General features: G+C 42.7%; 3 protein-coding genes and 1 pseudogene across 4 annotated transcripts in view; 2 read left to right on the forward strand and 2 right to left on the reverse strand.

The window, feature by feature from the left end:
• LOC129038393 (uncharacterized) overlaps positions 1–15,847 on the reverse strand; it is a 58,815-nt gene that overhangs the window by 12,802 nt on the left and 30,166 nt on the right. The window lies entirely within an intron of this gene.
• LOC129038401 (small ribosomal subunit protein eS10-like) lies at positions 744–1,240 on the forward strand (annotated as a pseudogene).
• The window catches only part of LOC129038403 (uncharacterized), a 36,470-nt gene continuing 23,897 nt past the window's right edge, over positions 3,275–15,847 (forward strand). The window contains exons 1-2 of one of the 2 annotated variants that reach the window (XM_054491361.2): positions 3,275–3,615; positions 10,838–10,870. In XM_054491361.2, the coding sequence (XP_054347336.1) occupies positions 3,330–3,615; positions 10,838–10,870 (319 nt within the window). In that variant the 5' untranslated portion in view covers positions 3,275–3,329. Of the gene's footprint in view, positions 3,784–8,824; positions 9,660–10,837; positions 10,871–15,847 lie in introns of those variants that run through there. The other variant, XR_008503139.2, reaches the window with a different exon arrangement.
• LOC129038411 (histone H2B type 1-C/E/F/G/I) lies at positions 14,208–15,725 on the reverse strand. Its single transcript, XM_054491370.2, has one exon. It carries the CDS (start codon positions 15,675–15,677, stop codon positions 15,297–15,299), a length of 381 nt encoding a protein of 126 aa, XP_054347345.1. The 5' UTR covers positions 15,678–15,725; the 3' UTR covers positions 14,208–15,296.

The following is a 15,847-nucleotide window of genomic DNA, read 5'->3' on the forward strand; positions in this document are numbered from 1 at the left end:
TTGTGTAGTTCCAGAAGTAAATATCTAAACTAAGGTCTACATCAGCTTGAGGGGAATACAACAACTTTCTGAAATTATATGCAGAAATGTGGCCATATGTGTTTCCCCTTTCCAGAACAAATTATATAGCTTTCTATCAGATTCTAAAAATATTGTGATCCACTATGTCAAGCAGAATAAGGATACCCCAGTGATGACCACATCCTAATCCCTGGAGTCTGCAAATTCCTGGAGTCTTTGTTGGGTAACATGACAAAGGGCAACTAAGGTTTCCATGGAATTAAGGCTACTAATTGGCTGACCTTAAAGTAAGGAGATTATATTGCATGTTATGAATTAACCCAATATAATTACAAAGATTCTTAAAAGTGGAAGAGGGAATTGGAATAGAGAACTAGAGATATGGCAGCATGAGAAAAATTTGGCCATAAATTGCAGACCTTGAAAATGAAAGAAAAAGACCATGATCTAAGGAGAGAGTGGCATCTATCAGGTAAAAAGGCAAGGGAAAAGATACAGGCTCTTTATTTCTTTAGTTAATATCAAGCCAACACCTTGACACTTTTGCTCAGTAAGATCTGTGACTGAGTCCCAATTTTTAAAACTATATAATTATAAATTTGTATTTTTTAATCATAAAATGTGATAAATTTTCAAACCAGCAATAGAAAACCAATACACCCATGCAAGTTTAAGAACTGAGTAATGTACCAGCCCCGGCCCAGGACCCTACAGCTGCCGAGATGTTGATGCCTAAGAAGAACCGGATTGCCATTTATGAACTCCTTTTTAAGGAGGGAGTCATGGTGGCCAAGAAGGATGTCCATATGCCTAGCATCTAGAAATGGCAGAGAAGAATGTGCCCAACCTTCGTGTCATGAAGGCCATGCAGTCTCTCAAGTCCCGAGGCTACTTGAAGGAACAGTTTGCCTGGAGACATTTCTAGTGGTACCTTACCAATGAGGGCATCCAGTATCTCCGTAATTATCTTCATCTGCCCCCAGAGATTGTGCCTGCCACCCTACACTGCAGCCGTCCAGAGACTAGCAGGCCTCCGCCTAAAGGTCTGGAGGGTGAGCAACCTGCAAGACTCACAAGAGGGGAAGCTGACAGAGATACTTACAGACGGAGTGCTATGTCCCCTGGTGCTGACAAGAAAGCCAAGGCTGAGGCTGGGTCAACAACCGAATTCCAGTTTAGAGGCAGATTTGGTCGTGGACCTGGTCAGCCACCTCAGTAAAACTGGAGAGGATTATTTTGCATTGAATAAACTTACAGCCGAAAAAACTTAAAAAAAAAAGAAAGAATTCAGTAATGTATTAACTAATGTTCTATTAAATTACAATTTTATATATTTAAACACAAATATGTAAATACTATTAAAATTATTATAGAAGCATGTAAATTCTTCCTAAATATCACAGTCTCACAGAATTTTGATATTGCTGGGATTTTAACAGCAGCAATTTACAGTTCTTTTTTGTTTATAGTTTCTACATATTTGATTTCTTTTCACAGTAGAAATCCTAACATTTGTATGTCTAGCAGGGCATACAAATGAACTAACATGCACCCAGTAGCCTTCCAACTGAAGACCCAAAGATACAGGGGAAATCATACATTTTTATGCTTAGATTCAACAAAGTATGGACAGCTGTGTAGAAATATGATTGAACACAAAGGGTACGAGCTAATGCTAATAGACTGAGCTAAGGATAATAGCCCAGCAAGGCCTGTCTATATTCTTCTTGGACTTTCTGGGCAGCATTCTCTCCTCCTGGGAGTAGGACAAGCCCTCTCTTGAATCGGGGTCTTATGACCTACAATCAAACGAGGTAAGCCAGGCAATTTCTTTACTGCCAGTTTTTACACAAAAAGGCAGAAGGAAAGTTGGATTCATATTTTTTAGGTTTTATGGCTAGCCTTGGGTCTAGCTTTGGTTTATATGTTCCATCTTGGGAAGGAAGGAGTCTAGTTCCTATAGCTAGCTTCGGGGAAGATTGGGAGGGAGAAAGAGGAAGGTCGGAGAAGGAGAAAAACTTACTCTGAGGCCTTCATTTTGTAGCATTGTTTTCTGAGTCCCAACACCACCTTTTATTTTAAAAGCCTGTAGGAAGTCGCCTGTTTAATAACTTGGCCCATTACACGTTGCCAATTCTCTTGTGATAAAGGCTGCTACCAGCATCAAAGAGAAAAGAAAACTAACAATAGAGAAGTAAACATTTAACACACCAGTGAGTTTCTAGGTTTAGATGTGCGAGTTAGCTAGATATTTTAATCAGAATTATAAATTTTAATAAAACAGAGAAGAAAGAAAAATAAGCCAAAAATGTAACACAGGCGTTCACAGCGAGGACCAGAATTCATGGGATCAAAATTTTTTTTTTTTTCTTTGAGACGGAGTTCTGCTCTTGTTGCACAGGCTGGAGTGCAGTGGTGTGATCTGGGCTCACCGCAACCTCTGCCTCCTGGGTTCAAATGATTCTCCTACCTCAGCCTCCTAAGTAGTTGGGATTACAGGTATGCGCCACCAGGCCCAGCTAATTTTGTATTCTTAGTAGAGACGCGGTTTTTCCATATTGGAAACTGGTATTGAACTCCCGACCTCAGGTGATCCCCCCGCCTCAGCCTCCGAAAGTGCTGGGATTACAGGCGTGAGCCACAACGCCCGGCGGGATCACTAATTATCCATGTTTTTCTCTTCGGGAAGAAAATCCTTTTGGTCAGATTTCCCTTGGCTTGGTGGTGGAGAGGGTGAGATCTTGCAGTTTTCAAACACTTCCTAAGGGGGTTCCGTCCCCAAGAGAGCAAGCAGCAGAAATGCCAGAGGCACCGTGCCTATGGGGACAAAGCTGAACTCCTCCTGGAAGGAGATTGCTGCAGTTCCGGTCTTGTGAGCCGAAGCTCCTATTCAATCGTCCTAGAGCATCCCAAGCAGCAAACTCCTCCTGGAAGGAGATTGCTGCAGTTCCGGTCTTGTGAGCCGAAGCTCCTATTCAATCGTCCTAGAGCATCCCAAGCAGCAAATTATTTTAAACATGTTCATGTATTTAATCTCATTTTTAGGCGTTAAAATACGCCTAAATTTCCTCTTTGGGATGCAAGACTTGCAGAGATGCCTCCATGGAGAGCGCACTCTGCCGGCGGGAACTGGAGTCGTTGGTGACGTCATCCCAGTCCTATCTGTGAAGGGTGGGGCCAGCAGGCAGCACCAAAGTTCCCGTATGCGCGATTTCAGTCTTCATTTAGGTCCGAATTCCCGGCATATAAGAGTACTACCTGCGCTGCTTTTCCAGATTTCTGAGGCTATTTTCGTTGGTGTGTTGGTCATGTCTGGTCGCGGCAAAGGCGGAAAAGGACTGGGTAAGGGAGGCGCTAAGCGTCACCGTAAAGTCCTGCGAGATAACATCCAGGGTATTACTAAGCCTGCTATCCGGCGCCTTGCTCGTCGCGGGGGTGTCAAACGCATTTCTGGCCTCATTTACGAGGAGACTCGCGGGGTTCTGAAGGTGTTTCTGGAAAACGTGATTCGTGACGCTGTGACTTACACGGAGCACGCCAAACGCAAGACAGTGACGGCGATGGATGTGGTCTACGCGCTCAAGCGACAGGGACGCACTCTTTACGGCTTCGGTGGCTAATGTTCCTGCTTAAACAACTTAACATCTCGACTTCCCAAATCAAAGGCCCTTTTCAGGGCCGCCCACAGTTTTCCTCAAAAGAGCTCATGACTTTTTTGTTAGACGCTTGGTTGGTCTCTAAGTTAATTGTTCCCGTCACCAGGTACGTTCATCTTTTAGCCGTTGTTTTTTTCCATTCCAAATTACATTTGGGGTTTCGGCCTACGATCTTTTAGGCTACGATCCCTTTATGTTTATTAAATAGCTTTTTCAGGAGGTCTAGTAGGGCCTTAGATTGCACTGAAAAGGCTAGAGGTATAGTGTCTGTTTACCTTACCACTTTTCTCTTGAGTCCTAAAAAATGCATGGTTTTCGACATAAATAAGTGAGGAAACTGCAAGACACTGCGTAACCGCTCAAAATGGCGGAGAGCGAGGAACAAAGTCAGTGCCTGGCAATGGGCCAGCGGCGCGAATTAGCCCAACCAATCATCTTCCTGGGAAGGAGTGTGGGCCTTAAATCCTAGCGGCCTGTTTTCTATTACTTAACCTAACGACCGAGTTTCTGGCGTGTAGAAGCTCCTGGGGTACATAAGCTCACGCAAGGAGAAGTTGCAAGCATGCATTTCGGAATTCTATTAAGCCAACCCAGTTGTCCCTCAGAAGTTTTGATATTTGCTGTTTTTTGAATAAAAGAATTTGAGTCTCTTTAAACCCTAAAGCTTGAAATTTCGCATTTATCTCACATGAGATAAATGTTAAAGTTTAGGAACTCATGTTCCTGCCTGAGGCAAGGAACTGAAACTCACCAGATCACTGCATCCAGACTGTGAGACTCCCTATGTCTCATCCATCATGATTGCTTCCTTATCCCTCCCTGATTTCCTGTTTTCTCGCCCTTCTCGCTACATAAGCCCCCCAATTTTGGTCGGGGAGACGGATTTGTGATTTCATCTCCCTTTCTGCTAAGAGGCAGCACCTGATTAAAGCCTTCCCTCCTCTAAGTCATTGACATTCTCTGGCGAGCAGCAGGACCTAGACTGAACCCCTGGAATCTCGGTAACAAAAACACTTAAAAAGTAGGTAGGATGTTATTTAGTGAACAACGGTATAGAAACATCACTTAAACTCGTTAACAATAGCAATGACAGTTTTTATAGTATACATACTATAATAGGACATTATACCACTAATTGTTAAGTATACACTACTTAAAACTCCACATAATCGAGTCACATGGCTAGCAGAAACACTGAAGGATTGATCATCTTAGTGTTATTAATTGCCATATGGTTTCTTTCCTGTAAGCAGAAACCAACTGCTGGAAAGCATTGTAGAAACTATAGTTAGAAAATTTTCCAACGCATTCTGACTGACCAGCCAGAAACCCCTTTCCCCTGCTTTGCAGTCCTGCCACAACTCCAATTAGAGGAACAGTCTTGTAGATACTCGTTATTGATAAGTGGACATAGACCTTAAGCCAGTTTCAGCCAGCTTGTAGAGACTGAACAAATTGTCTTTGTGCCCTACAGTTCACGTTTTGGCATACAGCTAAATCCCACCTCATTCTAATGCTAAAATCCTCCTCATGGTTAAAATGAAATGTATGTTACATGTTTTCCCGAAGTGCAAGTGCCTGACTTCCCTCATGAATATTCATAGAATTTTTCCAAACCTACTCAATCTGTATGTAAGATTGACTCTGTAAGGCATATATATATTCCAGCTCCCCTTCACTGCCACAGAGCGCTCACTCCATCCTGGGATTGCTTCTCCCTCTGAAAATAAAGCCTTTGTTACTTCCTGCTTGGATCTTATTGTCTATTATTCAAAAAAGACATGTAGTCATTCCACATTTATGCCCCAGATGTCTTGGAGATGTGGTTTGTTTAAAGAAGGATCCAGCCATAACTTCGGTTGTGTCTCCAGTTTTCTTATCTAAAACACGCTCCTCTCCCCTACTTCCCCATTTTTGAACATTGATCTCTTGGAGACCAGACTTACAGAATGTTTTTATTTGTTTTGCTTTTGTTTTGTATTGGCTTGATTCTTAATCGTTTTACTTGGCTTCTGTACTCTCCATGTCCTGTAAAGTACAAGTGACTTTCATACACTTAATTGAAATCAAGTGAATATGCCTGTCAGGAACAGTTTACAGATTTAATGTACACAGTAGTGCACTACATCAGAAACACATGATGTCCGGTTTATGTAAATTCCAAGTGATAGAAAAGTCGCAGGTTTGGGCTGGGCACAGTGGCTCATGCCTCTATTCCCAGCACGTTGGGAGGGCAAGGTGGGTCGATCACCTGAGGTCAGGAGTTCAAGACTAGCCTGGCCAACATGGTGAACACCTGACTTTACTAAAAATAAAAAAATTAACTGGGCATGGTGGCAGGTACCTGTAATCCCAACTAATCAGGAGGCTGAGGCAGGAGAATCGCTTGAACCCAGGAGGCAGAGGTTGTAGTGAGCCAAGGTGGTACCACTGCACTCCAGCCTGGGCAACAAAGACTGCCAAAAAAATTTAAAAAAAAAACACCATTGGTTTAGGGTGATAGTTCCATTGAAAATCAGATTTTTCTTCTAGCCAGCAAGTTGTCCGTAGGCTGATACTTTGAAATCAGGAAAATAAATAGTTATTTCGAATGTCATTTTTAAAAAGTGTGAGCTCGTGCATATATATGAAAAGCATCATGTTATTGGTGCTAAAGCACTGGTTTGAGGAGAAAAAGTTTTATGAGGATGTTAATGTAACAACAGCAACAAAAAGGAGCACATAGCATGTACCAAGCATTGTTCTATGCTCTGGGAATTAGAGCAGTGAATGAGAAAGAACAAAACAATATGCCTGTGTGCATAGAATTTATATTTATTGGGTGGGGGTACACACACAAAATGAGTGAAACATAGTGTGTCAGATGGTGCTGACTGCTATGAAGATCACTGAAGCAGGAAAAGGCATAGCATGTGGAGGGAAGAGGTGATATTTTAAATGATATGGTCTTGGAAAATTTTACTCATAAAGTGATAAAGAAAAAATACATTGAGAAAGTGAGAGAGTATTCCAAATAGAATACCAAGCAGGAAAGCCTGGAGGTAAAAAGCAGGTACTATGACTGGAAAAAGGGGCAGAGGTGAGGCAGACAATGGAAGGCAGGACAAGGGACCCCTCCACACTTGTTTACATGCTGTGCTGACTACAGCAGCACCCAGCTCCATAACCTTGCAGCCACTGAAGCTTCCGCTGATAAAATCAGCCAATCAGACATAAAAGAAATAGAACACTCTAACCACAAACATCCTGGCCATCAGCATAGGGACTTCCAAAAGACCTTCCCCAAATGAACATGTGCTGTAGGGACTTTGATTATCCTAACCTAACTTTTGCATCATGTTAATGATAAAATTCATACCCCTGCGTGGAGATTTAAGATGCCAATGAGACCTGAGACACAGGAAAAAGCATGACAAGGGACTGCAAAGGTGTATCCAACAGACCACCCCAAACATGCCATGATGTCACCTAGACAAAGCCCAGAGAAGAATAACAAACTAGACTAGCTTGCTTTCAAGGAGCCAGCTGCAAGTATACCTCTGGTTGCTGTCTCCCTTTCTGCTCAAGCTGAAAGCCCTAATAAACTTCCTTGCTCAAGTCCATCTTAGATTCTTGGTCGATTTCTATTTTCTGAGTGTCAAGAACCCACTGCCGGTATCAGAGAGGGTGCAAAGAAAAAGCAAATAAGATCTGCGAGGCAAATGGTGACGAGTCTCTATATGGCCTTGTAGACCAGTGTGACTTCTGTTTTACTCTGAGTGAGATGGGAGCCACTGCAAGGGTTTGATCGGAGAACTGACATCTGATTTATAGACACACACACACACACACACACACACACACACACACACATATATATATATATTATTATTTTTGAGACAGTCTCAGTCTGTCGCCCAGGCTGGAATGCAGTGGCACAATCTCGGCTCACTGCAACCTCAGCCTCCCAGGTTCCAATGATTCTCCTGCCTCGGCCTCCGGAGTAGCTGGGACTACAGGTGTGTGCCACCACACCCAGCTAATTTTTTGTATTTTTAGTAGAGCTGAGGTTTCACCGTTTTAGCCCGGATGGTCTTGCTCTCCTGACCTCGTGATTCACCTGCCTCAGCCTCCCAAAGGGTTGGGATTACAGGCCTGAGCCACCACACCGGGCCCGATTTTTATTTTTTTAATGAGCTATCTGGATGTCTGATGAAGAATAAACTACGATGGGACCAGGATAGGAGCAAGGAGACCAGTTCGGAGGGTACCACAGTAATGCAGTTGAGACGGCAGTGGCTTGGACCAGTGTGTTAGTGGTAGAGGCTGTGAAAAGTGGTTGGATTCCATATATATTTTGAAGTAAGGTTGATAGTTCTTTTCTGAGCTACTGAATGCGTAGAGTATGAAAGACAGACAAAAATGTATGGATGATTCCAATGATTTTAGCCAAAGCAACTGGAATTGGAGGTATCAATTGCTAAAATGTGGAAAAATAAGGAAGGAACAAGTTTTGGAGAGGATTCAGATTCTTAGTTTTGGATATCCAGAGAGAATTGAAGATGCCTGTAACATATCTAAGAGAAAGATATGAAAGATATGAAATAGGCAGTTGGCTATAAAAACCTGAAGGTTAGAAAAGAAACATGGAGATATAGTTCACAGTCGTCAAACCATAATTGCCATAAGAGTGAAAAAGCCACAAGATGGGATTAAATCTCTTAAGAAAGAAGGTAGATAATAAAGAGAAAAAGCTTTGGGTCAAAGAGGTAAAGAGTGTTTTTTTGTATTCATGACATGTGAATTCCTAACTTACAGTTTTACCATTTCCCCAGTAATTTTCCTTTTCTCCTGTAATTTTCAGAACAAACAATAAATATTATCCCTATTTTACAAATGTGGAAAAGTTCCCTTACTAATAAGAGTATGAAATAACATTGGAATCGTCACTTAAATAATCTATTAAAGTTAGAGCCATGGGGAGATCACTTTGGAGATCCAGTTATAGATATTCACGGTTTTTCCAAAATACACCCACTCTCGCCACATATTTGGGGACATTTGAATCCCCTCATGCAATTCTATGTGTTCTCAGGCATCCTGAAGCCTATCTGTGGAAACCAGCTTCAGAGCTCTGTTATCTGATGCTGCCTTTTCTCTTCCCTTAGCGCTGCCACTTCTGATGGCTCTGAGAAGATGGACCTGGAGAATGAAAATCTCCATCTGATTGTTTTGAACTGATATTTCCTTGTTGCTGTGGAGATACTATATATATATTTATGTCGTGAACACTAAATGACCAGCCTACAGCATTGTACTCCATACTCAGAGACCCTGTTATTTACTTGAAAGTCCAATTAATATGAACTTCCAATTTCAACAGAATCTCGTTATCTTTGCCAAACAGCTAATCTCATCATCTTGAAATTGGTGAATGGCATTTATACACTTTTAGTTGGAATCATCTCTTTTTCTTTCACATCCTACATAATAATCTATCAGTAAGTTCTATGAGCTCTTCCTTGAAAACACAAACAGAATTCAACCATTTCTCATTCCCACTGCTGCTACTCTGGTCAAGCCACTGCCATCTCCTACCTTTATTATTGCAACACCATCATCACCTGGTTCTCCCAGAGGAATTCCAATAAAGGGCAATTCAGATCAGATGACTCCTCTGCTGAAACCCCCCGAGTGGTTCTCATGTCACTTAATGAAAAACTCAAGGCCGGGCGCAGTGGCTCACACCTGTAATCCCCGCACTTTCGGAGGCAGAGGCGGGCAGATCACGAGGTCGGGAGATCGAGACCATCCTGGTTAACACGGTGAAACCCCGTCTCTACTAAACATACAAAATATTAGCCGGGCACAGTGGCGGGCGCCTGTAGTCCCCAGCTACTCGGGAGGCTGAGGCAGGAGAATGGCGTGAAGCCGGGAGCCGGAGCTCGCAGTGAGCCAAGATAGCGCCACTACACTCCGGCCTGGGCCAAAAAGCGAGACTCCGTCTCAAAAAAAAAAAAAACAAAAAAAAAAACTCAAGGTCCTTTCAGTGGGTTACAGCACCACACTGTCTGATCCTTGTTACCTCTTTGGTCTCAAATCCCGCTACTCTTCTTCCTAGCCAACTCGACTAGTTCCTGGAACTTGCTAGAAGTACTCATCACTCTCAGGAAAGACGTACTAATTGTTCCCCTTGAGTGGTCCACTCAGCTTCTAGGTTTCTGTAGGTGTTGTTCCCTCACTTCCTTCAGGTTTGTATTCAAATATCACAGTCTTCTTGAGGCTATCCGTAACAACACTGTTTAGCATTACAACCCCTCCCCACCACCTCCCTCTATATTTTTTCCTGCGCTTGAGGAGCTTCCAGTCTATTTGGTCAGTCAAAACATGCCCTCATGGGAAGCAGAGCAGGAATTAAATATTATATAGATTGTCAGAAAAGAGGCCAGGCACGGTGGCTCACGCCTGTAAGCCCAGGAATTTGGGAGGCTAAGGTGGGTAGATCACATGAGGTCAGGAGTTCGAGACCAGCCTGACCAACATGGTGAAACACTGTCTCTACTAAAAATACAAAATTAGCCAGGCATGGTGGCACACGCCTGTAATCCCAGCTACTTGGGAGGCTGAGGCAGGAGAATGAGCTGAGATCATGCCATTGCACTCCAGCCTGGGCAATGAGAACAAGACTCCATCTCAAAAGAAAATAGAAGTTCAGAAAATAGTATAAATCATGTCAGTATTGGAAGAGATGGTTGATGCTTGGACAAGTGGCTTTGTGCCAGGTTTAGAGGCATGTTAGGCCAATGACAGGAATGTGGACTTTCTTCTGAACAATAGGGAACCACGCAGAATCCCTTTCCTGACCCCTCAACTGTTCTGATTATGTAAAACAATTCTTATATCTTTTACAAAACTATTTCTTGCACTGAGTATATTGAATTCAAATTATGTGTTTAATTTATCTGAACAAGTGCCTGAGTGAATGGATATGAATAAAATAAATATAAATCTAAATGAATTTACAGATGATAAAATGAAATACTTCAGCGTACATGTGAAGTACTTCCTTTCCCTGGCAGAAAAGGAAAATATTTCAAGAAGAATCCCTTACAAAACAAGTCTCACAGGCCGGGCACAGTGGCTCTAGCCTGTAATCCCAGCACTTTGGGAGGCTAACGCAGGCAGATCACCTGAGGTCAGGAGTTCAAGACCAGGCTGGCCAACATGCTGAAACCCCATCTCTACTAAAATACGAAAATCAGCCGGGCATGGTGGCACACATTTGGCCTGTAGTCCCAGCTACTCGGGAGGCTGAGGCGGGAGAATCACTCAAACCCGGGAAGTGGAAGTTGCAGTGAGCTGACATCGTACCAGTGCACTCCAGCCTGGGCGACAGAGCGAGACTCCATCTGAAATAAAAGGGAAGAAGGGGAAAAAAAAATTGAGTCTTATATAGTAGCAGAGATTTTTGTTAAGCGCTCACTCTTTTTTCAGCATCTACAGACTTTTGGAGTATAAGGGGAGATTTCCTTTTTCATAACCAAATTTTTGTTATAAGCAGTATTTCATAGTTTACAGAAGTTCTTTTTATAGAAGTTGAAGTGACTTTTCCACAAACATGTTTGTACATTATTTTTTCTTTCTTTGCTTTTAAGTTTGTACTTCTAGATACATTTAAAAATGTAATAAATCGATACACAAGTTATAAAGAATAATATGATGGCCATGCTTGAACCCAATTGTCAATCAAATATATTTGTTATATCTGTTCCATTTGTCATATTACCAAAAACTGCTTTGACCTCATCTGTCATCTTCCTGCTACTGCCCCCAGAGGTAACCATGACCATAAATTATGTCACTTTCTGGCCTTAATCCTTCTTGTTCCTCTGTTCCTTACAGTCATTTTGTACTTTTTAAATCAGCCTTTCCATTTGATCCTCTTTGAGGTCATTAGGACATTATTTCATAAACATGAACATGTGCTCAGAGTCACACATATTATTAGGTGGTTCACAAATAATTCTTAATCTCTCTTTTCCTGTTTTTTTTTTCCTTTTATGCTAGGATATTCTATTCTCTTGATTTTCGATTTCTTTAGTCACAGTATCTTAAATTTACTCCATTCATTTTTATATTGCATAGGATAATAGCTGGTATGTAGTTGGTGCTCAATAATTACTTGTGGAATAAATTAATTTTTCTTAACATACAGCAGGGAGACTTGGAGAGGAAAGGGCCTAGGGAGAGTTTCCTATTTCTTAACCACACCATTAAGAGTTTGGGATAGAGACAAATAGAGAAAGTTATCTTCAGAGGAGCTGTCTATTGAACCAAAAAAAAATGTAACAGCACTGTTAACATCTTGGCATTGACCCTTATAGTCACTCTTTTTTCCTAAAACTATACTGTGTGTGTGTGTGTGTGTGTGTGTGTGTGAGACATCATGTAAATAAGAATACACTATTTGGCAACTTGGATTTACCCCATACAACGCCATGAGCATATTTTATGTCTTTTTTTTAAAGCATTATTTTTAACAGCTGCATAATATTCCATTAGGGATAAAACCTAGTTTTAGGCAAAGTCCAACTCTTCAACATTAATATTTCCAGTTGTTAGCCACAGTAAATAAAAATACGGACAATAGTAACAAAATTAGAAGTTAAAATCAATAAGAGTTTGTATATTGTAAAATATTTGCAGAAAAGAAAAGGGAGTAGTCTGGAATGGGGACTAGAGTTCAAACTTGGGTGAATAAGTGAAGCTAGGTAGAGTATCATAACGTCTGTCTTGGTTGTGCTGAGTTTGAGATGCCTGTGAAATACTTATTTCATGTACTATTTAGAAGCCTGATCACCATAATTTTTGATATTGACTGAATTGCCTGTCCCCAGCCCACAATTCAAACATTGAAGTCCAATACCAACTACTTGAAAATGTGACTATTTGGAGATAAGGTCTTTAAAGGTGTAAAATGAGGTTTTAAGGGTGGGTCCTAATCTGTTCTGACTGCTGTCCTTATAAGATGATATTAAAACACAGACCACACACACACACACACACACAGGAAAGACCAGAAAGGGGAAAACCCAAGGAGAGTGGCTCCAGAAAAAATCAGTAGTGCTCACTGGGTTGATCTTGAACTTGTAGCCTTCAGAATTGTGACAAAATTAATTTTTCTAAACCACACAGTCTTTGGTAGTTTGTTTTGGCAGCCCTAGCGAACACACTTCTCAAACATTTTCATTCTGGGAATACTTTTCTCTACACCTTTTCTATGTTATGCCGGCTTTTGTACTCCACAAAGACAAACACACAGAACACAGATGCACACCCACTCCTACTGTGTGTTGTAGGGGAGCAAAGAGCGTTTTTGCTTTTACCCATCTTATGTTCATTGGCTGGGGACCTGAAACAAAATACAGATTAACAAGAGAAAAATATATACATTTTTTTAAATTTTTGATTTTTTTTTTTTTTTTTTTTGAGACGGAGTCGCTCTGTCGCCCATGCTGGAGTGCAGTTGCCAGATCTTGGCTCACGGCAAGCTCCGCCTCCCGGCTTCATGGCATTCTCCTGCCGCAGTCTCCCGAGTAGCTGGGACTACAGGCGCCCGCCACCACACCCGGCTAATTTTTTTGAATTTTCAGTAGAGTCGGGGTTTCACCGTGTTAGCCAGGATGGTCTCGATCTCCTGACCTCGTGATCCGCCCGCCTCGGCCTCCCAAAGTGCTGGGATTACAGGCGTGAGCCGGCATGAGCCACCGCGCCCGGCCAAGAGAAAAATATTCACATTTAATATAAAGTTTTACATGACATAAGGAAATAAGGACTTGAAGAAGGGCTTAAACCTGAGTGTTTTTGCACTAGGTTTGATGAAGAGTAGAGAGTCATCCAGAAATATAACAAACATAATATGACAAATATGACAAAAATAATATGAGCTAAGGATAATAAGCAAGGAGAAATCTAGCAAGGTCTATTTGTTCAGATTCCTCGCATACTCTGCAAGACTCACAGGAGGGTCTTAAGACCTGCTTCAGAGGAAGGTCATAAGACATTCCTGTCTATGTTGTTCTACTAATGTCTTAGAATATTTACTATGTCAAGGCGCCATACTTTGGAGTACTATGTTGTTTTCAGAAACCTGAAGTTGCTCATGGAGTACTATGAAGTAGTGACTTTTTTTTTTGGTCCCATTTTAGAAATTTGATTAATGAGTATAAACTAATGGTTTCTGTGTTTGAGACGGAGTTTCGCTCTTGTTGTCCAGGCTGGAATGAAATGGCGGGATCTTGGCTCACTGCAACCCCCGCCTCCCGGTTTCAAGCGTTTCTCCTGCCTCAGTCTCTGAAGTAGCTAGGGTTACATAGGTGTGCGCCACCACGCCCGGCTAATTTTGTTATTTTTAGTAGAGACGGGGTTTCACCATGTGGGTTAGGCTGTTTTTGAACTCCTGACCTCAAGTGATCCATCAGCCTCGCCTCCCAAAGTGCTGGGATTACAGGCGAGAGCCACTGCGCCCAGCCAGCCAAAACTGTATTTTTTTTTTTTTTTTTTTATGAGATGGAGTCTAGCTCTTTCGCCCAGGATGGAGTGCAGTGGCGCGATCTCGGATCACTGCAACCTTCGCCTCCCGGGTTCAAGGGACTGTCCAGCCTCAGCCTCCGGAGTAGCTGAAACTACAGGTGAGTGCCACCACGCCCGGCTAATTTTGTTTGTATTTTTTTAGTAGAGACAGGGTTTCACAGTGTTAGCCAGGATGGTCTCGATCTCCTGACCTCGTGATCCGCCCGTCTCGGCCTCCCAAAGTGATGGGATTACAGGCGTGAGCCACCGCGCACGGCCGAAAACGAGATTTTTTAGCTCAACTTTACGTTGCCAATGCCCATGGTATTCCCTCCACAACAAACTCCACAAGAGTGCTCAGAAAAGTCAAACTTGTTGGCAGGTGATCTTTAGGGACCCAAAGACTACTCTTCCTACCCCTTCCAGTGTTGCCCAGGCTGGAATTGCACTAGCGTATTCACATATTCCTGCAGTCTCTAGCTCGAGTTTAAGCTATCCTACCACCTCAGCCTACCGAGTAACTGACAGTACAGACGCAAGCCGTCACGTCACACCCGGTTAGCTTCATTTTTTGCAGAGACGAATTCTATGTTGCCCAGGCAAATCTGTTAACTCCTGAGCTGAAGAGAGCTTCATGCATCGGCCTCCCAAAGTGCTAGGATTACAGGATCGTGCCAACACAGAATAGGAGTATTTCCTGGCCAACTTTTTTTTTGAGAGGAAGCATCGTTTTTGTCGCCCAGGCTGGAATGCAAAAGCGCCATGTCGTTTCACTGCATCCTCTGCCTGCTGGGTTCAAGCGATTCTCCTGCCGCAGCCTCCCGAGTCGCTGGGATGACACGCGCCTGGCCCACGCCCGGCTAATTTTTGTATTTTTAGTAGAAACGAGATTTAACCACGTTAGCCAGACTGGTCTCGATCCGCGCGCCTCGGCCTCCCAAAGTACTGGGATTACAAAATTGGAAAAATTATTCCGTAGGAAATGGCAAAATTCAATATTAAAGCTCTTTATGTGAGGCTTGAGTGGCTCTGAAAAGAGCCTTTGAGTTTTAAACTACCTAAACACATTTACTTGGAGCTTGTATATTTGGTGACAGCCTTGGTACCTTCGGACACTGCGTGCTTAGCCAGCTCTCCGGGAAGCAGCAGCCGCACGGCCGTCTGGATCTCCCTGGAGGTAATGGTAGAGCGCTTATTGTAGTGGGCCAGGCGGGAAGCCTCGCCTGCGATGCGCTCGAAGATGTCGTTAACGAAGGAGTTCATGATACCCATGGCCTTGGATGAGATGCCAGTATCGGGGTGAACCTGTTTCAGCACCTTGTACACATACACAGAGTAGCTCTCCTTACGGCTACGCTTGCGCTTCTTGCCATCCTTCTTCTGCGCCTTGGTCACAGCCTTCTTGGAACCCTTCTTCGGAGCAGGAGCAGACTTAGCTGGCTCCGGCATGCTGTCAAAAAACAAGAACAACAATGACAATGAACGCACTTACATAAAAAGCTCGTCTCTAAAGTCTCTCCTTTTATAGGCCTTTCATGCAAATAAAGAATTCAAAATATCCAGCTCTGATTGGGCAACGTGTTAGTGACGCCTACATGTAAAATAGCCTTCACCTTATT

The sequence above is a fragment of the Pongo pygmaeus genome, chromosome 5 (genome assembly GCF_028885625.2).
Source record: "Pongo pygmaeus isolate AG05252 chromosome 5, NHGRI_mPonPyg2-v2.0_pri, whole genome shotgun sequence".
Taxonomy (NCBI): domain Eukaryota; kingdom Metazoa; phylum Chordata; class Mammalia; order Primates; family Hominidae; genus Pongo; species Pongo pygmaeus.